Source organism: Chiloscyllium plagiosum, unplaced genomic scaffold, assembly GCF_037043375.1.
Source record: "Chiloscyllium plagiosum isolate Xiang-an unplaced genomic scaffold, Cpla_swu_hap1 HiC_scaffold_13, whole genome shotgun sequence".
NCBI classification, from domain to species: Eukaryota; Metazoa; Chordata; class Chondrichthyes; order Orectolobiformes; family Hemiscylliidae; genus Chiloscyllium; species Chiloscyllium plagiosum.
In genome coordinates, this window is record NW_028270151.1 from 63,543,660 (window position 1) to 63,570,307 (window position 26,648).

The following is a 26,648-nucleotide window of genomic DNA, read 5'->3' on the forward strand; positions in this document are numbered from 1 at the left end:
GTTGGGTGTGTACGGACAGTGAATGAAATGAGTCCCCGAGGGCGGTATCCCGTCATCAAGTCACCTTTTATTTACACGTGGAAGAGTCCTCCCTCAAAGCCAACTCTCAGAAGATCATGATATCTGACACTACTATTCTGATCTGTCCAGCTTAACAACCCCAATCAGGGAACTCCTCTTTGAAATCCACCCTGATTGTTACAATTACCGCAGTAAGTATTTTAGGAGCTGTGAGAGCTGTTGTAAAGGGAGTTCTCCAGGATGAATGGTTAGTGAGTGGCGTCAGTGGGGTGCAACCTACTGAAGTTGTGGGAGCCTCTTTAACATTCTGTGGCCATGAATGCTAAACACTGTGTCACTGAGCCTGCAAAGTCTGGCTGTGTGTTGCTGAGACTGTGTTTAGCCTGGTCACCTGATTGCTTTTATTTTATCCTTTATTAGTTCTCGTTGAACAAATTAGCTGAGTTGCTGAGGCAGGACATGGCAGCTGGTGGATTCACGGAGGCCTTGACCTTTGCCCTGGTGAGTTCATTATCACTTCCTAATGTTTAGGACCATTGCAGGAACTTTAATAAGATCAACTTCATTTTTATTTTGGTTTAAATATTTTGTTAAGACTTAAAATGCATTTGTACCTTCATTTAGCTGCATACGCTGTGTAACTGGTACATATTAAGATAATTTGTTTGTGTTGAGCAGAAAACACAAACTTTGTGCATTTTCTTTACTTGGTCCTGTTTTCTCAAGAAAGAACAAATGACGATGATAATACACTTGAGACATACTGCTGAACGTGGATTTTTTAAAAATGTCAGATGGCACCTTTTGCAATGACTGACTTAGAAAACCCTTTTTTTGTACATTTTGGTGGAATTTTGGTAATACACGTAATTAAAATTTATAACTAGCCAACAACCTCTCTAGAGCAGATAGGACGTGAACCCAGGTTTCCTAGTTCAGAAGTAGGAATGCTACATCTGTAACATGAGAGCCCGCTATTTACCTCAATTTGTTTTTCATCAACCTGTCCAGATATGTTATGATACATCACTGGTGTAGGTGAGACTTCACCCAGGCCTTCTGGTTCAAAGGTGGGGATACTACACTGTGCCACAAGAGCCCTGTCTCTACCTCAATTTTTTTTTCTAATCAAACTATTCAGAGGTATGATTCGTAGATGCCGGTGTTGGACTGGGGTGTACAAAGGTAAAAATCACACAACACCTGATGAAGGAGCGTCGCTCCGAAAGCTAGTGTGCTTCCAATCAAACCTGTTGGACTATAACCTGGTGTTGTGTGATTTTTAACTTTATTCAGGGATATTATGGCATACCTCCTGGAGCAGGTAGGATTTGAATCCAGGTTTCCTAGGGATACTACCTCTGCACTAAAAGAACCCCTCTCATTACCTCTATTCTATGTTAAGTGTGAGTGGAGGTGAGTGTTCTCCAGGGATGCATGGTTGGTGAGTGGTGTCAGTGGGGTGCAACCTACTGAAGTTCATCCCAGCTGAATCTAGGAAAATGGATGAAAGTGGACGAGTTCCTTGATAAATCCAAGGGCAGATTGTATGCACAGTTAGTGAGAGTTGACCTGTATTCCAGTACGTGCAAAGGACCTATTGATGGTGGAGTGCCATTAGTAGAGTGCTGGAAACTGGTCACTAGGCCTTAAAATTTTCGTCCACTATATGGACAAGACAAATTACAGAGTTGACATTTTTAAAAGACCTGAATCATCCAGATGTTTACAATAGCTTGGCACTGACTGTACAGCTTCCTGATAGTGATGGATAGAATGCCAGGAGAAAATCTGTTCACCTGTTTTCACACACAGACAATGATAGTACTGTTGCAGAATTCTATTGGACAGGGTCACCAGGTGTACCGAATTGTGGAAGAAGCCCACGATAGGTAGATGATCTTCCCTGCAATGTGGTAGAGTTTGTGAACTTCATTCAAACAAATGCTTGTACTTGTTCCATCTCTCAACACTGCAAACATATGTCACCAGCCCATGGCAAATTTTATTAGGGCATCAACTCACTGGGTTGTTTTTGAAGCCAATAAATCAATGTAGCTATTTATAGCCATGAACTGTCAGGTAGAATTTGTTTGTGAATGTTAACAAACCTTGCAAAGTGTTTTTTTGATGCTTGTGTGTTGCTAAATTACAGACAAGTAAATTTTGGCCCAAATTCGCTTGGAAAATAATGGTGTTTGAACAGCAAGTATCTTAATTAATGTGCAAATTGTGGTGAGGAAGAGGAACCCCATCAATTACAAATTGCCACAAGCTATTGGCATCAGGCCCTTAACCATCCCTCGAGTTTAATGAAGTTGCTGAATTTGCATCTTAATTATCCATTTAACTTGCCACTGGAAGCTATCTAATAATCAATAGTGTAAAATAGCCTTTTGACAAGGTGATAATTGTTAATCAATTTACAACCTGTAAAATGAACCTTACTTTCTGTCTCTATTTTTGTCCTCTCTTCCAATTTTTATTTATTTCCCCTTCCATTTATTTCTCTTATATATTTTAATTAATCTGTTCAGAGATGTCATTACAGTGGGTGAGACTTGAACTCAGGTCTCCTGGTTCGGGGTAGGGACACTGCCACTGTGTCGCAAGAGCCCTCTGCTTATTTCTCTTGCTTACCTGATTGAAAATGAATTCACCCACTCAAGTTCATTTTCCTTCTCAGGCCTATGTTTATTTCTCAACCCCTAAATCTAATTTGATGTCGTTGGTGATTCACGTTCCAGTTGCCCTGTGCACTTACTAAGCCAGTATCTGCTCATACTTCCAGTAATTTAGTGTGTGAAGATAAGTTGAGCTTAAGGATGCAAGAATAAGTCAAAGGAATAGAGCATATTATATCGAGGTCCAGCAACTTATGTGCCATTGTGTTTGAACTTCTTGTACTATGGTTGGTTATATCTATAAGAAGTATTCTGTTATGGAATTATGACCAGCCAACTAGTTAGCCATTGCCACATGTCTAATTAGTGCTGTTTTTCATCACCTAAGTGTTCGCAAGATGATATTGCTGGCAAGCTGGGCAAGGACATATCAGAAACGAAAGCAGTACATATAGCCAATCCTAAAACAGCTGAATTTCAGGTAGGAATGAAGAATGACTGTTTGTTCTGTTTTTTTTGAAAGACCTGCACCTTTGCTATTTCCAATTTTGAAGACAGATTTTTATGTGTGTAAAAAATCTTTAAGTTATACCTTAAAAGATTTGAAATACAGTTTTGTCTTATAATATAATTGAACTTCCTGACAAATTTATTTTAGCATAGCAATTATTAATGAGATAACAATCAAAATATAATTATCTTTAAAATGGTACTTCTAGGTAATAAAAGATATATTTTGAATAATTGTAAAGTCTGATTTGTAATTCAGTTGGTGAATTCACCTCCTAACTCATTTGTGAATTTGCTTGAATTGAACCATACCTGAGACATTAATCTGATTTCATGGGTCTTTAGTGTTGATCTTCAGACTTGGGAGGATTTCCAGCATGTAATGTTTACACTGAAATTATTAAGTGACTTATGATGAAAGAGTTTGATCTTGCTACCAACAACATCTACAAATTCCTCTTCCCCCATTGCTCTTTTATTGCTGTCATCCCCTCCCACCCACCTTCTCTTACCCACTCTTCCTTTTGCCCAACACACACCCTCAGTTTTTCTCATTTTTAATATTTTATTTTAGATGCTTACTTAAGAAAGTGAATGAAAAGACCACTTTTTTTTTAACAAAATACTTGGTGTGATTTAATTTCCTCTGAAAATTCATTAATGCGTAAACTAGCTATTTTTGCCCATCCCTAATCGCTTTGGAAAAGATGGTGGTGAGCATGCATCCTTGAACTGCTGCAGTCTTTTGGGTGGAGGGACAGCCATAGTGCTGTGAAGAAGAGAATTTCAGGATTTTGACCGAGTGACATTCGGGAACAGTGATGTAGTTCCAAGCCAAGGCTGAGTGAGCACTTGCCTCCAACGTAACCTGCATTCAAAGTCAGTTGAACTGCTGTGTTTTCCACCAAATGTTCATTATGCAGTTGATATTGAAAGTTACTTCTTGAGTTCTCTGCCTGAAGGTGGTTCCTATATTTTGTACACTAATGTGTTATCAACCAAAGCTCATTAAAATCAGCCATTAACCTGTTTACAGCAACTATTTGTATTTTTGTAGCACCTTTAATGCCATTATATTATTATATTCACAGAGTACTGTAGAACACCACATGATCCCCACATTAGGAAAGTTTGAATAAACCATAGAGTACTTACAGCAAAGAAGGGGCCATTCAGCCTGTTGTATCCCTGCTGACCAAATGCTCAGTCAAAGAGATAGCAACAACGTAGTGAGATGGAGAAGTATAGGCAGAACGTTTTGGATTCAGGGGCCTAAAGCACTTGAAAGTATAGCCAGCACTGGTAGTGTGATTAAAACCAGAGGTGCTCAAGACGCCAAAATGAGAAGAGCACAGATATCTCTGAGGATTCTGGGGCTGGAGGAGGTGACAGAGTTAGGGAAGGGAAAGACTACGGAGAGATTTGAAAACTAGGATGAGAGTTTTAAAATGTAGACTTTCTCTAGCTGAGAAATTACATAGGTCAGAGGTGATTAATGAACTGAACTTAGAGCAAGCTGGGGCATGCACTACCGAGCTTTGATGACCTCAGGTTTATGGAGATTAAAATATGAAAGGACAGCCAGCACAGCATTGGAATAGTTAAGTCTGGAGATAAGAAAGGCCTTGATGAGGGTTTCAGCAGTAGCTGGGAGGAAGCAGGGGTAGAGGTAGATGTTGTTGTGCTGGAGGAAATTGGCAGTCAGTGTGTCAGAATGGGTATGTGCTCAGAAGCTCATCTCCATGGCAAATTTGAAACCAAGATTGTAAACACTCTGGTTCACTCTCGGGCGGTCACTGGGGAGAAGGATGGAGCACGAGAACAGAGATTGCATTGTGCACCAAAGTCTATAGCTTCTGCCCTCCAAATGTGGAGGAAGTTTGTGTTCATCTGGTACAGAATATTGAGCATGTCTGACAATTAAGAGTCAGTGGCGGGGTCTTGAGCTGAGTGCACTCAGCACCCATGTGGCAACTGATGTATTGTTGGAACGTGTCGCTGAGGGGCAACATCTAGATGAGACCACAAGAGATATCCTTGGGGGTCACCAGAGGTAATGCTCTGCAAACAGGAAGAGGTGTCATTACAGTTGATTCTTGAGAGCTTATTGGATAGTTGAGGTGGAATCAGGTGATTGCTATTCCATCCAGATGGACAGCGATGAATATGCATCAGCAGGCTATGTCAAGAGCTGTACGCAGGTTGACATAGACAAGGAAGGATTGCTTTACTTTTGTGACAGCTCCATAAAATGATACTGTTGACTTTGATAATATTAATGTTTGTGGCGGAGGTGCAAACCTGACAGGAGGGATTCAGCCATGGAATTCTAAGAAACTTGGAGACTGCTTTGGGAGATGATACATTCAAGGACTTTAAAATGACATCTTTAGAAACCGAATGAATTAAGTTTTACAGAAAGGTGCCCTAACTCAAATTTCAAATGACTCCTTTAAAGTCATATACTTTGATTAAGGTATAGAGTATAATTAGGCCAAATCTAGTGAATTGCTTTCAGTTTTGGAGAATAGAAGAAGAAAGATATAGTGAGATTGGAAAGGATCAAGTACAGAATCACCAGAATGATTGCAGGGCTTTAGCAGATTTCACAATTACAAATTGCAGAAATTTGATATGTAGTCACTTGAGGTCATGCGATTGTGATCAAGGTGTTTGCAAAATTAAAATAATTAGACAGATTTTCGGTATCCCACTTGCTTTGGTGAAGAACCAAAGTGCTAAATATTAATTTTTTCTTCGCCAAGTATAAGTCTCTTTGAGTTTGTTGGAGTGATTTCCTGCTGTGAGGCAGTGTTGAATCTTTCCAAACTTGCTGCTTTCAGTGTCATTCCTGCCCCTGTGGAGAGTATCGTGACCGACTTCCCAGTCATAGTTGGAATGACTCACTACCCAGAGATATCCCCAGTTCACTGATGTTAACATCCCCGGTGTTGGTGCCGTTGTGAAAAGTCCCTGGACAAGCACTGGTCAGCACAGCTGCTCTTCACAGTTGCTGACATTTGCCTTAGACTCAGCAGATGGAGAAATCACCCCTCACTTTGTGGTTAATGCCTTGGAGGTCCTGCTGGGTAGGGTGGTGCGCAGATAGAAGTGCCTTTCTCCTCAGGACCAGCAGTGGAGGCTACAACACCAGACCATGCCAACCTAGTGCAAAGTTGGAGGTTAGAGCAGTTTCAGCCATTTGGAAGAATGTACAGCACTGTAGAAAGGAGGTCAGTATCAGTTTCTGCTTCGCCAATGTACAGACCACCATGTTCTCTCTGATAGACTCTGTGCTGAACCCACTTCCCTCAGAGGCTCATTCTCTATCACTCTTGCTCATTCCTTCCTACAACATCTACTGTACTAACCCTCACCTCCAACGCGACCTGCCATGCTTCGCTTGCTCAGGAAACGCAGCAACTGTAATAACTGCCATCCCTTTTCATTTCTCCTGTATCTGTCTGTCCCTCAGTCCAGGAACAAACCAGCCCACGGGAGAGCAAGAGGAGTTGAAACAAGTAGTTTACCACCAGTTATTCAGTTCCTTGCCCCTGGACAGAGGATCCTAACTCTGAATCCCCTGAGCAGGCTCCGAGCTGGTATTGGAGGGTGTCCTTGACTCAATATGCCAGGATCTCCTGTGCAATGACTGTCTCCCTTGAATGGGCTGAGGCCAGCTGACAGCCAGGAGAAGCTTCCTAGGTTTGTGTCTGATAAGTGGCACAATATAGCATTATGAACCTGGTACCTCTGGCTCAAAAAAGCAAAGCAAGGCAGGGATGCTGTGAGTTGCCAAGTAGACTCAGAGTGAATGAGCGCCATGGCAGAAGGAAGTGGCCCAGAGATCTCATCTGGTCCAGTCCATGAGCTGGGTGCATGCCCCTGAGCACACTGTGTCCTTGCTGCAGTATTACATCGCATGTTACAAGCCATTGTCCTTGAATATGGAGCACATGCAGCTGGCGCCCTTGGACTGGGACTGAGATGTTGGTACTGAATCTGGCAAGAAGCTGCTCTGGTTTCCATGCTGAGTTTTCCCACCAGCTTGTTTGCATGGTGTGGTAAGATTGCACAGGGTTAGACTGTTAACAAATTGTCTTAACAAGCGATAATGAATAGCATTTGGGAATTTGCCACTGCTGTGCGAGAATCTTGCTACACTGCATGAGAAACTTGTACAAGTAAGCAGCGAGATGATCCCAACATTGAGAATATCTCACCCAATTTACCATTCATCTCACCCCTGCCACATCACTGAGATCCTGCTAAGGTTCTGCCTGTAATCTTGAAATAACTACACCATTCTGATGCAAAATCTTTTTATATAAATGGTGATTGAAAATTCTGTAGCTCTGTCCTCCACATTGGAGCTTTCGAAGTCGTGAGAGATTTCTGCTAGAGAAAGGTATCAAGGGATGTGCAGTGAGAGTGGGAAGACCATGCCTATGTACTGTTGAATGGTGGAACTGATTTGATGGAATGGATTGGTCTATTCCTGTCTTATCTGTTTCTAATCATCCTAAAGTGTTTAATGTGACATTTTAATTCCTGTATGTCATTTACATTTCTTAATTTAAATCATTGGACAAATTTTGGAAAAAGGAATTGAGCCTGTCCAATCAGTGAAAGGATATTTGCACCCTCCCCCCACTTCATTTCCAAACCTCTAGGATAAGGGATCCAGGTCAGCCACCTTTTTGCTTGTCATTGTTGATGAAGGATTGGCCAACTGATGCAGCAGAGAAATTGAAATTGCTGAGAAGATCATTAGATAGAAGTGCCTTTCTCCTCAGGACCAGCAGTGGAGGCTACAACACCAGACCATGCCAACCTAGTGCAAAGTTGGAGGTTAGAGCAGTTTCAGCCATTTGGAAGAATGTACAGCACTGTAGAAAGGAGGTCAGTATCAGTCTGGAAGGAGGAGTACATGATGATTTCCAAGATGCTATAATTGCAACAATTTTCAAGAAAGAAGATAAGACCAATTGCAGTAACTAGCAGAGGGGTCTCTGCTATCTGGCACAGTGAAACTTATTCAAAACATTTTGTTTGCTTCCATTCCAGGGCTGGAGAGCTCCCTTGGAGTGACATTGGGGATTCCATTTATCAATAAGCACAATGAGCATGACAAGCCGAAGAGTAGTGCAGAAAGCAGCAGTACCTTTTATACGTGACTTTGTTCTACCTAACAAAGGCCTCCACTCTGCCATCTGGGAGGGGTTAAGGAGCCTTCTCTTCAAAGTAACTGCCTATAGAAATTCATCACTATCCTCCACCTAGTATTGGAGCTTCTATCATACCCGTGGATTTGCAGAATTTTGCCAAAGTTTTGCTGGGTTTATTTCTCTAGGGATTTGATGTGTGTTGCTGTGCATTGTTCATGTCAATGACGTATTTGGAAGGGCAGGCAACACTGTATTTCTAGCTTGGTGCCAGGTTTGAGGTCTTTTTAGCCAACACACTATTCGCCATATGGACATTCAGTTCATTCTGCTATAATGCATATTTCTTCAATGCGAATTGGCTATAACCTGTTTGAATTCAGACCATTATTTATAGAACACGCACTTTCCTTACCTGTATTGGGTATAACGCGATTCCAGTCCCAATTGTTTCAAGGGTGCCATCGTTGCACCATTTTCTTTCGCACAGGAATGAACTGTCGCGTTTCTCAGATGAGCAAACCTTGGTTCTCACCAACAGATCAACCACAGACCCAATGTATATGCAAACTGAGGTCAAGCAAGGCTGTGTAATCACACCAATATTCTTCACCACCTTCTTTGCCAGAACATATTCATTATTCAGTATTCATAAAGTTTCCCACTGAAGTTGAGCCTCTTTGCAGGATGAACATGAAACCGTTTAATCTGTTTGGCCTAGAACTGAGATGATCGAGGAGAAAGTGAGGTCTGCAGATGCTGGAGATCAAAGTTGAAACTTTATTGCTGGAACAGCACAGCAGGTCAGGCAGCATCCAGGGAACAGGAGATTCGACGTTTCGGGCACAGGCCCTTCTTCAGGAATGAGCAGAAGAAGGGCCTGTGCCCGAAACGTCGAATCTCCTGTTCCCTGGATGCTGCCTGACCTGCTGTGCTGTTCCAGCAATAAAGTTTCAACCTAGAACTGAGATGATACCAAACTCTTGTTATCAAGCTGCAATGCGCAGACTAGATTGTGTCTGCACATGTTCAGAGGTGTGAATGAGAATTGGACATAATGCCCAGAAGTCTGAAGTCTTCTATTGGCCTGTCCCCACTTGACACTCAGTGGGGCACTGTTGCAAAGATCCACCATGAGCTAGTTGATAGTGTGGGTCATACTTACTGCCTTGAGAGCCTCCTTACAGTGAGGGCAGGCATTAAAGACACTAATGGTGAAATTCAATATCATGCCCATTGTCACAGTGCAGCCTACAGCCTGTTCTGAGAAATGCTATAGGTCCATTCCTGTGCGATTCCACATTATAAGAAAATGGCGTAATAGCGGTACCCTTTAAACCAATGGGACTGGTTATACCCAATACAGATAAGGAAAGTGCGTGTTCTATAAATAATGGTCTGAATTCATCAAACACATTATAGCTAATTCGCATTGAAGAAATATGCGTTATAGCAGAACGAACTGAATGGCCATATGGCGAATAGTGTTTTGGTTAAAAATTCCTCAAACCTGACACCAAGCTAGAGATAGTGTTGCCTGTCCTCTATATATGTCATCGACATGAATAATGCACAGCAATACACCTCAAATCCCTAGAGTGATACATGCAACAAAACTTTGGTAAAATCCTACAAATCCATGGGCAGATAGAAGCTCCAATACTAGTGACCTTTCTCAGGCCTACATCCCCAGTGTTCAGGTCAGTCCACAGCACTGAGTGCATCACATGGTTGATATAAGACTTCCAAAATAAGCTTTATGCTCCGAGCTTCCTGACAGCAAGCAGCTACTGGGTGGGCAGAGGAAATGCTTCAAGGATCTCCTCTAAGCCTTCCTGAAAAATAACCTTACCCTGACCAACTTGTTGGAATCTTACCCAAACTGGAGAAGCATATGTGAAAGTGCCAGCCATCTTGAGCATTTCCGATAGGCTTGGGTTGGAGATCAAGCGCAAACAGTGAAAAGACCATGCGAAAACCTGAGCATCCTACCTGCTCAGACACTGCCTGCAGCGTGTCGTGAACTAGGATCAGATTGTTTAAATCATCTGAAGACCCTCAAATCCAGGGGTGTGTGGGTGGGTGTGTATCTTATACTGTGGGACTGTCTGAGAAGCTGGAAAAATATTTGACAGACCACAAGGTGGCGGCAGTGTTCCAGTTTGTAAATTGTTTTACCAAGTGCAAGCGAATGTAGGCTTTAAAATATTGCCACCAATTAGTCACTGCTTTTCCTTCAATGGAATAGCATAGTTATCCAATATAATAAATAAATGTATTTCGCAAAGAACATTTAACCTTAAAAGAGGTATTAACTGCATACTGTTCTCATTTGGAGTTTGTAAATATATATATAGAAAATGCAAGTTTGGTTCCAAAAAAGCGAAGATTGAAATTGTAGTATTTGACTAAATGTTTTTCACGTAGTTGAACATTTGCTTTTAAATCTACAATCATACGTTCATAACCAAAGAAATAGGAACAGGAGTCGGTCATGTGCTTCCTCAAATCTGCTCCTGCATTCCACATGATCGTGGCTGATCCAACATTCCTTACATCCACTTTCCTCCCCTTTCCCCATAACCCTTGATTCCCTGACTGATCAAGAATCTATGTCTTTTCTTTATTTTATATAACAATGGTTTGGAACTATCTGTTTCATTGTTCCCTGGAATACGTTCACTTTGCATATGGGAAACAAGCTCTCACACATTTTGACAATAGTAGTGTCTGTTTTACTAGCTGCTGAAACAACATTTTACTGTTAGCAGTGAGCAGACAATCTTGAAAGTTTTTATTTTGTGTGATTCGTCTTCTCTGTTGTGGCGTGTTAAATTCAGGTGTTCCAAGCTGATAATGAAAACAGTTCATCTATAGTGTCCATCCTTCTATTTGATTTAGGTGGCTCGTACCACCCTGCTCCCTGGTCTGCTGAAGACAATTGCAGCCAATAGAAAGATGCCACTGCCTCTGAAATTATTTGAAATTTCTGATGTTGTTCTGAAAGATTCTTCCAAAGGTATTTATACTTCATTAAACACAATACTCATTTCATAGTCAATTGCGCTCTTACTTTTAATTAGCATATGTAACATGCCAAACAAAGAGATTTTAGAATGGTATTTTACTCACGTATAAATATTAAATAGTTTTTGTCAATAGTTAATGGTTTAAAATTTTGATGCTTGAATAAAATTTTGTTCAGTTGGATAGCATAGCTTTCTAACATAACACAGACTGGAAGCATAAAGCCCGGGAAATTTCCGGGTTCGACTATCAATCTGTGCTGAGCTCGCTGGCAATTGCGGGAACTCTACAATAATCATCAAGAACATGAATCCTGGCTAATGTTTTCTTTCCTGCAGCCCGTGAGAATTGAGGCCAAATTTGCCACCTTCGTGGTGCACTGATTCAGCACAAGTCAGCATTCAATCTTCAGGCCACCCTGGCCTGTATCTCTCATATACACAGGAAAATCTTGCTCATCTATTAAGAGAGCGCCACAGAAATAATTTAATAATAATGTTTAATTTAAGCAATGTTTTGTCCCTTCGGTATCACTTATTTGTAATATTGAGTAGTGACAGGCTATTCAATTGTTGGTGCTTTGCAATTGAAATATCTAATGGCCACACTTCCAGCAGGGGTCACTATAGATGTCAAGAATAGGATCCAAGGATAGTTTACTCCTTCCAAAATGTTTAGCAATTAGGTTAATTGCCTACTGCTGCTTCATTGTGTTCACTTAACTCAATGTGGAGTTACTGATCTGCATGGTTTAGCTACTTAGGTATTGGGAAATTCCATTCAAAAATATTAATCATTCACTTTTTTAGAATTTACAAAAATGTGATCATGCGTATGGCAAGGATTGAAATCATGAGCAGATTGTTTGCAAGTTCACAGTATAGTTTATATTGTGAAACTGAAATCGCCCTGGTTTTACAGGAGTAGGAGTATTTGTGCATCCTCCAAATCATCTTTTAAAAAAAAAATCACAGAACCTTTATGCAATATTACTCCTACTTCAAAGGGAATTTTAAAGAATTAAGAAAACAAATGACAGGATGAATTAATTTTTAAAATGATCCAATTATACTATTAATTTTCATGTAATAAAATTTATAATTTTAATGCATAGTAAATTAGCCATCTTGAGATATCGTTATTCCCGACATACAAGCTCAAACCTGCTCTGCAGATCTCTTGACTAATGATTTACTTTCTATTACTTTCTTTGATCCAAGAGTCAAATTTGACTTTTGCTCAGTCATCCTCAGCGTGACGACAGTTCAGCAATTTATTTATGTAGTTCCAATACAATAAAATTTGTTGTCTCTTAAATAATGTAGTGTGAGAAATGCAAGTTTGCTCAGTTCTGAAATAGTAATTTAGTGTCATTGCTCACATGTTTAGAAGGCTCCCTCTGAATTAAAGAGAGGTCTCATGCACAAAGAACCACATTCCAGCAAAGAATCAACTCTCCTAGAGGAGAGAAAATTGGCAGGAGGAGAGAAAAATTGAACTCCGATCTTGCAAAAAATCTATGTGTGTTGGATTTTTTTTAAGTTGGCAGTCTGCTGGCCCAGGTGTTATGTTGGTTGCCTGTTGTGTACATGGTTATACTCAATGCTGCAGTTTAATACGAAACAATAAATGTTGCTTTGAGTATGTTCACCTTCACAGAATTAGTGAGAAGGCCTGATCAGGAGTACTAAGCAAAAGGCGAATTCAAAGCATGCCACTTCAACCTCATTTCCTGCATCTGTCAAAGGTCAAAAATGGAACGGCAAGGTTAGGTGGTAGAAATTCAGTTAGTTGTGCAGCTTAAAGCCTAAGCAAACATTATTTGCCCATTATAAGCTGCAGAGAAATTCTTTCATGACATTATGATAATATTTTGGTTTAATCACTTGAAACTACAAGGATATGGCATAAGTATTTTATTTGATGTGTTGCATTCTTTTTATTAACAGTAATCAACCATTAACAGTTTTAGCTTTACTCTTCATGAAGCTAAATAATGCTGAACATGAAGTTTTTATTTCGATTCATGTTTTTGACAGCTAAATTGTTTTGGCAAATGTTCTCAATCTAGGAGAGCTCAGCGGTACAAAAAAAAGGAAAAAATATTACCATTTGTTTTTCAAGTAACATTGCTGCAGGAAGTTCTAAGATATGTAAAAGTATGGGATGGAAAGAAAGAGTATTCAGTACTTGGCAGTCTCATTTTTCTGCACTAAACCTGTAATTATACTTGTTCTGATTTGATGCTGAATGGAATGGGTTGCTTCTGCAAATGTAGTCATCTGTTTCATGTATCACCTGACATGAAGAAATATATCTTTAAATCTGACTTAACGCTTTGTTAGCTCTGTGCCCACTTTTTGTGTGTGATGGCATATCATTGGACTGAGAGTATAGAAGTCATGGCTGAGCCTAATCCTAGTGTCGCAAGCACTTTTTCAAACAAATATCAGTGGATAATGATCAAGGGCAGAATCTGTTGAGCCTCTAAAGCAATTTCAAGGCTACAGTTTCATTTAAAATTTTAAGAAAAAAGCTTTGGCTGATTAACTGATTGGAATGCGATTAATAAACCAGAAAAGGTAGAAATCTTCAGACAACTCAAAGTCTTGACCTAGGCTTGGGCTTGAAATGAAGGTAAGATCAGTTATCCTTGATATTCAGTAGCATTGACATTACTAGTGGCCCACCCTCTGAGACAGAAGGTATGAGTTCAAGTCCTATCACAGGCTGTGACAGCCGCAGAGATGTCATAATATGTTCAAACAAATATGTCAACAGTCTCTGTAAAACTGAAGGTGGGAGGGTGGTGCTCGTGACAAGTACCTTTCAGTGACTGGAATCATAATTGACTTAAAAGTAGAAAGTTCCACTCGTTGCAAACCAGTTCTCACAAGCTCTGGAAATTACAGGGCTTCCAAAGAGCATACTGCAGCAACTGTGAATTGACAAAAGACTGCTAACATTTGTGCCACAAGTATTGTGCAATGGCTTTTTCTAACCACCACCCCATAAAATGCAATAGCATTGTTGTGATTTCTTAATAATGAAGTTGATAAGGCTGACGCAACTACGCTTGAGACCAATGTATGCTCCCACTTACATCAGGATTATCTTGGAGCAGGTTGGTGGTGGTTGTGTGGAGCACTGTTAGCTTAAGAGGCCTATCTGGTCCAGCCATATCAACAGCTTGACTATAAAAACAAAGCAAGAGGCTGGGTACTGACCAACAACTGCCAATCTGAACTCACCAAGCCTCTCCATTTTCTACGTGCCCCAAATCAGCATTGTGTTGGAACACACCACTTACCTGGATATATGTCACTACTCATAAAGCTCTACCTTTTCAAATGAAAACTGTCTGTTCATTTGGTAACATGTAAGTCTGCATCTGCCCAGAACCACCACTAGCACATTATCGTTGGAGTACAGTATGGCTGCACCTTCCGGCTCCAGGACCTTAACTGCAAACAAGATGCCAAAATAGATGTTACCTTCAATACCTCTTTCACGTCACTGTCATGACCAAATACTGACTATCCTGGAATCCCTAATTAGCACTGTGAGGGAGCATCATTGACACAAGAACTGGTGCGATACACACCTGGGAAAGTCACAATCTGAGGACATCTTTAGTAAGTGATAGCACATGCCTGACATTGTACAAAAGAATCCAGGGAAACTTGTTAGAGGAATGACCGAGAAGTGGACTCACTAGGATGCAATCAATGGACAATATGATAATCAATTTTGTGTTTCAAGGTTAAGCATTAACAGTTGACTTTAGTTAAGGGTGATGTGTGCATTATCATCTCATTAATAGAGGTGTCCCATTCGGATTTCCATTGCTGACTAGATCCTGGAAATCAAGTTAATTATATGTTCTGTCAAAGGCAGGAGAATTATCATCTCTCAGACAGGAGTCTTCCCTCATGGTAAAAACATACCTTGATTCCACAGTCACATAACGCAAATATTCACTTCTACGTTACCTTTAGCTTTTTTTAAATGATTATCATTCAAATTGCTTAACCCTACGCGTGACCATTTTCTGAGCTTCAGGAACTTGTTTAAACGTGCATTTGTCTTTAGTATTACCTTACTCCAATGTTGTTGATAGCTGCCTTTTAGGCAAAAATGGTACAGGTTTTTAATTGATACCATTATTTAAAATTTTACTGGAATGCAGATGTTGGTGCAAGGAACTCCAGACGCCTCTGTGCTGTGTACTACAATAAGAATCCTGGCTTTGAAGTGATCCATGGCATGTTGGACCGTGTAATGCAACTACTTGAATTGAATCCAGAAAAAGAGAATGGGTACTACATTCAGGCAGTCGAAGGTGAGTGGAGTTGTTTTTTCAGATTTAGCTCAGGATAGTGTACCTGAATTCAGCATCGCCAGTCCATGTCCTCCGTTCTCCTCCATGTGCCTAATAACCTGGAACATGCCTTTACTGGCCCAAGATCTCGGGTGAAAAAGTAGTGAGACCCAGTGAATCTATTGATCTAGATCTTGCAATTAGCAAAGGATGAATGGTTTCAGCTGCTCATCATGATTAAAGTTACTCGTGGGCATTTTTATGGACTTAGGCCCTGGAATTCTTAATTAGAAATCAAATGCACTGTCTCATGTCGGAGACCTTTTGTAAATGTTTCTCCTCAAATGGGGAAATTGTGTTGTAATGATAATGTCATTAAATTGGTAACTCAGCAGCCTGGACTAATGTTCTGGGGGCATGGGTTTAGCATCCATCATGAAAGATAGTGAAATTTGAATTGAATTTTAAAAACTTTCCAAAGTAAAAACTTGCCTACTGACCATCAATTGCTGTAAAAGCCCAAGTGGTTCACTAATGAAACCTGCCGTCTTTTTCTGGTCTGGCCCTGTATATGACTTCAGACCCTCTTGGTTGAGTTGTAACTGGCCTCTGGACAATTAGGGATGGGGAAACAAATGCTGGCCTAGCCAGCATCTCACCAATGAAAAGAAACCCAGTTAGGCTGAAGAACTCTGAATTGCAGTGCAGAGTCTAAATAAGGAAGTTGAAGTTAAAACATTTAATTCAATGTCAAATCATGCACGGAGAATGAAATAAAGGGAAAGAAAAATAGGATTAAAAGAGCATTGGAATGAGTGTAAGTTGTTTAGCCCCTTGAGTCTATCCATCATTCATTGAAATTACGGCTGATCTGTGACCTTATTCACTGGATCTGCCAGATAACCTGTCTCACTAATTTGAAATAACAGAAATTGCTGAAAAATCTCAGTGGATCTGATAGCATCTGTGGAGAGAAATCAGTTAACTTTCTGGGTCCAGTGGTTCTTCTTCAGACTTTGTTGGCTCCTTTTTGTGTTTTGTCTCACTAATATGTTTGATTAACAAAAATGTTACAATCTCACTTTTAAAATTTACAAAGCGTCAGCTGCCATTTTCAGAAGGGTTTTCAAAGTCTTGACCTTTTTTTTTGCAATACAGAACTAGTCTTAAGCAGCAGGAAGAGTTTCTATTTACTCTATCAGTTTCCCTTAATATCTTGAAAACTTCAATCAGTTCACTTCTTACCCGTATAAATTTCTTAGTATCCAATCCCAGTTTATATAACACCTTCTTGTAATATAATCATTGGAATTCAGATGGAGAGAGGGTTTTTTAAAAAAAAAGTCAAGCAGAAGCAAAAAACAAGTTCTGTTTTAATCTCTTAGAAACAAAAGCTAAATAAGTTAGACACCCAACTTATAACAGTTCATTTTCAGTGCCAAAGAGATTCCTTGAGTATAATTTTCACTTAATGCACATTTAAAATCTGTTTACGCTAGATTGGGCAGCTGTGGATCTTATTGGCAGGTTTAGTGGTAAGTACAGTAACCTCATGCTCTCTCGGTTTCAATGGTGGAGGATCAGCCCAACTCAGACAGAAACCACCAGATTTCTGCATTTAACTGCACATGGAATTGTTAGAAGTTTTTTTATATTCACTTGTGAGACCTGTGCATCACCAGGTGGGTCAACATTTATTGCCCATCCCCCCCACCCCCCCACCCCTGGCTCTCCTTGAGAACGTGGTGGTGAGCTGCCTTCTTGAACTGCTGATGTCCATGTGCTGTACATATATCCACATGCTGTCTTGTTAATTACACTTCAATGATAATGATAAACCAAAATTATTTTTGCTACAGAATCTGAGCCAAGTAATCATTTTGAGGAAATGCCTCTGATAATAGTGTATTCCCTGAGTTTCGTACTGACTTGTTAGCCTGGGTTATGAACTCAACCCTGTATTAGATCTTGATTTGCAATGTTCTGATGCTGAGACAGTGGACTGTGTATTGCCAGGGATGGGCTGCTCACCCTCCCTACCAAAGTGTTTGTCAGTAACCAACAAAGGAAAAGAAAATCCACCCCACAGCAATAACTCACTGCTGGTGATGTGAATAGATGCAGAATGGGACTCCTGTTCTTCACTGGGTTAGAAGTCCCACCCTCTGGAGCTGCTGTCCAGCCAGGTCTGGGTATTGAGTCAGGAAGACTTAGAAACCATTGGGAGAGGACTTGGGATGTGGGCTTTGTAGAACAGGTTGAAGTGAAAGAGCTATCTTCAGAGAGGTATCCCCGATGAATGGTGGGAGGGAGGGAAAGGAGTGGGAAGATGTTAGGCTGTACCCACTTTATTTTAGGTACCCACCTACCAATAAACACATCTGGCAAATTCGCATTACCTTATTCAATAGTTTTTTTTAATCAGTTGTACACAATTGCGCATTGGTTTGATTAAATATTACAATGGCAATTTAACACGTGGACAGAATATGACAATGGGGCAACTTGACTCAACTATCATTATAATCTGTGGAATGTTTTTAAGTGACATTTTTCCATTCTTAACCACATCCAAAAATTTCCTGTTATATGCCAATATGTTTCATTTATGAATACAAATCAATTCTTTCAATGGCAGATTAGCTTTGCTTTTAATGTGTTAGGAGACTGAAAGATGTGGATCAGAAACAGACTGAAATCCCAGGAGATTTTCTTTCCACCACCAGCAAACTACAATCTTTATGTCTTAAAAGTTCTCATGAAGTGCCCTGCCTAATGTTTTTAAGATAATTTGGTGTTTGCAAGTTTGATTGGGGAATAGTAGGGTCATTAGTTGGAGCAACATTTTCAGTTCTTAAACAACACCAATAATAAATTTTTAGTACCACTTTCTGGAAGTATTTATTGAAGCTCTTTTAAAACATATGCCAAAGTAAAACTGTTGTTGCATTTGTGGAAGTTTATCACATAATCAGTAATATCATGGGAAACAAAGCATTTGGTGATGCAGAGTGTCGTCAATGGGCAATGAATTACTTGCTCCAAAGTGAATTCACTGTTTTATTTTAGAAATACTGCTTATCACATTTTGCATTGATAGTACGTTGATCAAAGTAATAGTTCCGTGACTAAATGTTTAAGACTCTCAAAATTTGGGGCAGCGTGGTGGCTCAGTAGTTAGCACCACTGCCTTACAGCTCCAGGGACCCGGGTTCGATTCCAACCCTCAGACGACTGTCTGTGTGGAATTTGCATATTCTTCCCATGTCTGCATGGGTTTCCTCTGATTTCCTTCACAGTCCAAAGATATGTAGGTTAGATGGATTAGCCATGGGAAATTGTCCATAGTTCCCAGGGATGTGTAGGTTAGATGGATTAGCCATGGGAAATGTGGGTTTTAGGAATAGGGTCGGGGGTGGAGGGATAGGTCTGTGTGGGGTGCTCTTTGGAGGTCGGTGAGGACTCAATGGGCTGAATGGCCTGCTTCCACATCGTGTAGGGATTCTGTGATCCTATGAAAGTAATGGAGAAATTGCAATAGTCAAATGACAAATTGCCAAGTGAGAAATAATAAGGACAGCACTATCATTGAAAACTTAAATGATATGTTGCTGCTTATGTAATATGCTCTAATGATTGCCACTTTTTATTGGAATGGAAAAAAAAATAAAGTAAATTAAATAGACCAACATGAATGCTCAAATGTTAGCAAAGTAGTCACACAACTAACTAAATTAAGCTTTAAAAAGTAATGTGATCAATTAGCATGAAATGTATATGTTGAAATTCTGGAGTGAAGGGATCTAAAAGGAGTCAGAGCTGCAGGCAGCCTGTACGCCTGATTGTTCATGTAACAATGCATGTAATGTATTATAAGAAAAATAATTAGAGATATTGTGAAAATGTCATAAATTGCGATATGAATGTCATAAATTGCGATATTGTTGCTTCAATATTGAAAGTTCTCTTTCGTAACAAAAGAAAGTTGCGATTGCACATGATTTCAAGCAGCACCAAGAGCAGTCTAGACCATTTTAAGAAAGTAAGGCAAAATTAAAATCTGGCAGTGCAGTGCTCTGAAATGAAAGTTTGAGGGCAATCCTCTTACACCTATTATGTATTCAGTTTTTGTTCATTATCCAGGTCCTGTAAGAAATCTGATTGCACAAAAGTTTCCAGATGAGCTTAAACTAAGTGTTCTTTTCCAAAAATGCAACATCTGAGGTGGTACTTGCACTGACCACTTTGTAGGAAAGGAAGAACTTTCCTTGCATTTCTGTAGAGATTTGCCTGATCTTAAAGGATTTTTCACAAGCAGTTAATTCAGTGCACAGCCCAAAGTTCAAACCGAGGACTTCATTGTATGTCAACTCAATTTGACTAGACATTTACCATTTAATGATTTTGGAATATTCTGTTTTATAACCAACTATGTATACATTCTGTTTTTATTTGTGCATTTTTTAAAGTCTATTTTGATGACTTAGTTTTTGTAGAATTAACTTAGAGGAATTTCAAGAGAATTTATTCATCATTCATAAACCTCACTGACAGCAAAATGTGCATTTACTGAGAAATTATATAACTGCAACGAACCTTTAACCTGTCACCTTAAAAATCATCTTAATGGGAATAAATAATTCACATGGCCTCCTCTCCATACTAGAGTACATAGTGACATTGCATGTAGAATGGAAGTGAGGTTTAAGCAGAGGTCAAAGGAAGTGAAGGTAATAAATTGTTACTATTGCAGGATTAAGATTGTACTCTGGCAAATGGCTAGATTAGAAGATGCAAAGGCCTTGGAAAGAGAGCAAATGAGGTGTATGATAGTATTACGAAGGAAGAAGGATTTTACTTATGAGGAGATGTTGGAACAGTTAGGTCTAATATCTTTGGATGAATGTGGTTAAAGGTGACTTTAGGTGGGTTTTCACAATGTTGCGGGGCTTTGATGGAATAAACAGATAATACTATTTGCTTTTGTGAATGACTCACCTTTTATTGGGGGGAAAGCGAGAAACTCTTGCTACTGTTGGGAGCTGGAAAACTCTGAAAGATGTTGCAAGTGAATGCCATAAATAAGTTCAACACTTGAGTTTGATGGTTATTTATTAATGAACTTATAAGCTTAAGGGCAAAGGCAGGAATGTGGGAACAAGTACTAGGGCTTTGTCAACACCTAATACAAATTTGACAGGCTGAACAGCCTCCCTATGTACTGTATGTTTCGACGATACAATGAGTAGCATTTACAAATGGGTGCTATAATAATAACATACCTATACAAATATAAGATATCTATTTCCAATGCATGAAGAAACATAATTTTCCTGTAATGGATTTTCCACCATAGTTAAAAGTTGTACCATTTGCCATGCAAAATTTGTGTGAATAAATTTGGTACAAATCACCTCTAGGTACAGTAAATGCTTCATTTAATTGAAAGCCTTCCTAAATGTGCTGCATCCTTTAATTAACCTTCTGTATGCCATGACTTGTTATGTCAAATGCAGGACACTGCAACCTCTCACTTTCTGCACTTGTAGAAATACATTTTCTCATAATGGCACAAAATTCTGACCTTTTGTCGCCATCTGTGAAACACCTGTGCATGGATATAGATGACTGGAAATAGGGATGAAATTGTTGAGTGCCATTAGCCTTTCTGGAGATTGTGTGTGAAAAATGATCCTCACTCAAGCTACATAAAATGGAACAGAGATGCTGTAGGTGGCCGTTTAGAGTAATATGTATCATCAAGAGATTTAGTGATCCTGTTAAAGCTTGGATATGGAACGGCCACATTAGCAAACAGGCGTAGCAAAGCAGACAGTGCATGAGTCAGACGTCTGGTCTGGTTACCATCTCCAGGGACCAAGGAGGAGGTTAGTCCATTATATATACAGTGCAGAGGTGTAACAGTATTATAATATAATTAGCATTTATTGTCCAACCTCACTGAGATTTTCAGTTAGAATATTGAATTCGCTCTTATAATCTAGGTTGTTAGTATTGTATTAACTGATTACAGGTAATTAAATAATTTTCTTAAGTTATTTTAGCAGGACAATACAATGTATGGAAAGTCATTCCATCAAATTTTGCACGTTGTTGATGGATGTAAAGCCTTTGGAGAATTATATTTATTGAGGCTAGGTGATGTTACAAATAATGAAATTAGGAGCAGACGTAGATCATTCAGCCCCTCATACCAACCTTATCTTTGAAAGTACAGTGAAAACAAATCCAGTCAGTCTAACCTTTCCTCATGACCACCCCATCATTTTGGGTATCAATTTAGCAAACCGACACTGAACCACCTCCAATGCATTTACGTCTCTTCTGCTATGCTAAATGGAAGAGAATTCAAACAGATCTAAAAACTCAAAACCGGACATCTGTGGGTTGCTGTGGGCTATCATCAGCAACAAAATTGTATTTGACTACAATTACAACCTATGGCCTGGCACAAGACCTGCTTCACTGTTATCATCAAGGCAGGATATCAATTTTGGTTCAATGAAGAGTGCAGGAGGTTACACCAAGAACAGCATCATCCATACCTGAAAATGAGGAGTCAATCTGATGAAACTACAATATAGAGTGGTGCTGGGAAAGCACAGCCAGTCAGGCAGCATCCGAGGAGCAGGAATGTCAGTGTTTCAAGCAAGAGCAAGGACTTATGCTCAAAACGTCGACTCTCCTGCTTCTCATATGCTGCCTGACTGGCTGTGCTTTCCCAGCACCACACTTTTCGACTCGGCAGTCCACACTTTCTCAAACTACAATACAAGACTACTTGCTTGCTAAACAAGTCCAAAAATATTCCCACCCTCAATATTGGACGAGATCAGCACATTAGTGCAAAAGACAAGGCTGAAATATTTGCATCTATTTCAGCCAGCAGTTCCGAGTGAATGATCCATCTCAGCCTCCTCCTGAGGACCCAGTGTCCTGAATACCAGTTTTCAACCAATTCATTTTATTCCATGTGATGTCAAGAAAAGGCTGAAGGCATTGAAAATGGCAAAGGCTGTGGACCCTGACAGCACTCTGGTACTGAAGGCTTGTGCTCTACAACTAACCATGTTTGTACCAGTACAGCCAACATAGGCATTACATGCCAGTATGGACAGATTCTCAGATATGTATCATACAGAAAAGGTGGGACAAATCCAACCATCGAATCACAGCCCTATTAGTCAAATCTCAGTCATCTGCAAAGCGTTGAAAGTGATCCTTGACAGTGCTCTCTAACAGCACTTGCAAAGGAATAACCTGTTCACTGACAATCTGACATGCTGCAGATCTCATTATAGCCTTGCTCCAAACAGGAAAGAAACAGCTGAACTCCAAAATCCGGGGAGAGTGTCCTTGTCATCAAGGAATCCTAGGGAAAACTAGAGTTGATGGGAATCAGGTTGTCATGACTTACTGGAGTAGTGCATTGGAAATCGAGCCCCACTATTCCTGGCATCTCCAGAAATACTGAAAGTTAATGAAACTACCGAAAATTCCCTTTACAATGAAGGTCAGCATACCATTTGCCTTCCAAATTGCTTTCTGCACATGCATGCTTGTTTTCAGTGAATGCTGCACAAGGGGTTTCCTCCGGGTGCTCCAGTTTCTTCCCACAATCCAAAAATGTGCAGGTTAGGTGAATTGGCCATGCTAAATTGCCCACAGTGTTAGGTGTATTAGTCAAGAGTAAATTTAGGGAAATGAGCCTGGGTGGGTTACTCTTCGGAGGGTCGGTGTGGACTTATTGGGCCGAAGGACCTGTTTCCACACTATAGGGAATCTAATCTAAGGGCACCCCCAGGTCCCCCTTTATATCAACATTTCACAATCTACTATAATTTTTTTTAAAAACTCTGCTCTTTTCTTACTGAAGTGAATTACTTCATACTTCTACTGCATCTGCCCTGTAGTTGCCCACTCAGTCAACTAGTGTAAATTACCTTAAAGCACCTTAACCAGTCACAGTTCTTCCTAGTTTTGTATCATTGGCACACTTGGAAATATTAGTCCCAAATTGTTGATGCCTATTGTGAATAAGTGAGGTCCAAGCACTGACACCTGTGGTGCCCCAGCAGTCATTGCCTTCCACCATGAGAAAGATCTATTTGTTCCTACTCTATGCTTCCTGTCTGCTTGCCAATTTTCAACTATATCAATTTATTACCCCAATCCCACATGTTTCTCTAAAGCATTGGTAATGTAGTTGTCAATTATTCAAACAACAATACAATTCAAAGGTTGTTACTGGGCGTCAGGACATTGGGAATGGAATTGTTTTTAAATCTCTTGAGCATTTCAGTGACATCATCTGAACCTTGAAAGCGAGTTCCAGCAATGTGCACACGATAACAGCATTTTTAAATTAAAAATTTTGAATTTGGACACTAGACGCAGAGTTTCCACTGTGTCCAAAATCATTCAAAATTGACAAAACAACACAAAAGTTTACGAAATTTTAAGTGCAAATTGAGTTTTCATGATCTTTTGCACTATTCTAAAAGTGTTGTGGCCCCATTCCACAAAACAGGCCACACATGGAGATTGAACTATTATGCTTTTCTGTTAATCATACTCAGACAGGCTTGTGAGTGTCCTCCAAAAAATAGCCATTTTTGTGCACAAGAGCCCTGAGGTGGACTTTTTTTCAAAAAAAAAATAATTTCACTATAATGCTAACTACTGTACCCCAATGCCAGTACTAAATGGTTTTATATTGATTTTAAATGTGATTATTGAATATTATAAAAATAGGATTTTTCACAAGGATGACACATGCAGGTTTAAAAATAACGTACCTACCTATTTTCAGTTGCATTAATCAACTACACAAAGTTACCAATCTTAAATATATTGAGCAATTTCTATTGTGAACAGTTTATAAAAAATAGCCTTTCAATTCACTGCTGGAGAGGAGTTTGCTTGCAACAATATGTAAATCTGTTTATGCAGAAACTTGAGCATATAATTCACTTACCAGAACCACTACAGTTTGTGCCCAGCTTAGTGACTGTAGCCCAATTGGAAACTGTTGGAAATAAAATAGAAGTTGCTGGAAAAGCTCAGCAGGTTTGGCAGCATCTCTAGAGAGAAATCAAAGTTAATGTTTTGGGTCAAGTGACCTTTGCTCAGAACTGGAAACTGTTGGCCTTGATAATTTGCATTCAATATTTTTATTTACTACTTGCTTTTTATTATCGAGTATGTGAATCAAATTGAATACTGGATTAATTTTAATGAAAGCTGTGAGACTTAATGTATCTTGTGACAAAACAAACATAGTGCGCAAACAATTCTTCAATACAAAATAATTAGTGTATCTTGTGTTTCTCTGCCTTTTTAAGAGAAATTTGGACCTTTTGATTCCATTGGAAGTGTAAGGCTTTTGATCTTCTCTTCAGTAATTTCTCATCGTAAAAATATACGAAGGAGCAGTTCAGAGTGAAGGACCTAATTCTGACACACATTAGTCTGTGGTTAAGTAATGACTGTTCACTGCCTTTACTCCAATTCTTTCTCCTTTTCTAATTGAACAAAGATGAATGAAAATCAGATTGTGGTGGTGAGAATGAATCTACATGAACACAAAGTATGCACAAATAATTTAAATGTAGTATTTTAGATATTGTTTTAAAATCTGATATAGTACAACTGGCTCCAGATAAATATATTTCTAAGGCATGATAAGCTTTGTTATATCAATTGACTTTCTATTATCCTAAGTACATTGCCAATAAATGTAAGATACACAAATCCTCTGAACCCAATCACTGCATTTTAGGATTTTAAAGGAGATCAGTGCACAGATGGAGGGTGCAGTGATTTTGACCTTCCATAAATCCCTAGATTCTAGAATAGTTCACATGGAATAAATGTAACAAATGCAACCCTGCTATTCAAGAAAGGACAGAGAAAACAAGAAGTTATAGGCCAGTTAGCCTAACACTGGTAGTAGGAAAAGTCTGGAATCTGATAGTAGAGACTTGGTAACAGGGTAATCAGAAAATCATTATCATTAAACAGCGTCTATAAATTTTTGAAAGAAAAATCATGTTAAATAAATTCATCAACTTTTATGGTAAGGTCTATAAGGGGGAAACTAGCTTGTGGATTTTCATAGAGCATTTAGTAAGCTGCCACACATGAGCTTATTACTCAAAATCTCAGGCTTCATGGGATTTGGAATAATATATTATTCATTTGAAGATTAGGTAATAAACAGATAACAGAACAGGAATAACCTGGCCTTAAGCAGGCCGTAGCTAGAGGGAGCAGCAGAGATCAGTGCTGAGACCTCATCTATTCACTGTCGTTATCAGTTACTTTGGGATTGAATATAATGTATCCAGTTAAAGCTAGATAGAATCATAAGCTGTGAAAACGTTGCAAATAGGCTGCCAAGAAATATAGTCAAGTTAAGTGATTGTGCCAGAAAATGGCAGAATAGATGTAATGTAGGAAGGTGTGAAGGCTTCCACTTTGAAAGGAAACAGAAATATAACAAAGCAGATTTTTTTGTTTATGAGATTGGGAAATATATAATTTTATATGAATCATGAAGCTAACAGGTACAACAAAAAATAAGAAAATTAATGTATATGTTAGCCTTTAGTAGAGAGTTTGGTGTATAAGAGTGAAGAAATACCACCATAATGATAATGGAACACTTGTTTTTTGTGGTTACTATGTAATACTGCTGTGGGCACTGAGTGTTTCTTAAACCAAAATGCAATGTGAATTGAAAATACAAAGAACTTAGAATAGTCAACTTTTTAAAAAAATTCTCTAGTAATTGGAAGGTGACATGATTTTCCCATGACAAAAGTAAAAATTATATCAATATTTATGGTATATGATACCTGGGCTCTGAACTTGTAAAAATAAATATGTATCCAATTGAAAGGCTGAGTGAAAACCGAGTAATGCAGCCTGCAGAGAGTGTGTTTTTATTTAAATACA

General features: G+C 39.3%; 1 protein-coding gene across 2 annotated transcripts in view; it reads left to right on the forward strand.

The window, feature by feature from the left end:
- farsb (phenylalanyl-tRNA synthetase subunit beta) overlaps window positions 1-26,648 on the forward strand; it is a 65,878-nt gene that overhangs the window by 31,809 nt on the left and 7,421 nt on the right. For both annotated transcript variants that reach the window (XM_087993681.1, XM_043702054.2), the window contains exons 13-16: window positions 442-522; window positions 3,034-3,126; window positions 11,222-11,339; window positions 15,537-15,689. In XM_087993681.1, the coding sequence (XP_087849807.1) occupies window positions 442-522; window positions 3,034-3,126; window positions 11,222-11,339; window positions 15,537-15,689 (445 nt within the window). The remainder of the gene's footprint in view (window positions 1-441; window positions 523-3,033; window positions 3,127-11,221; window positions 11,340-15,536; window positions 15,690-26,648) is intronic.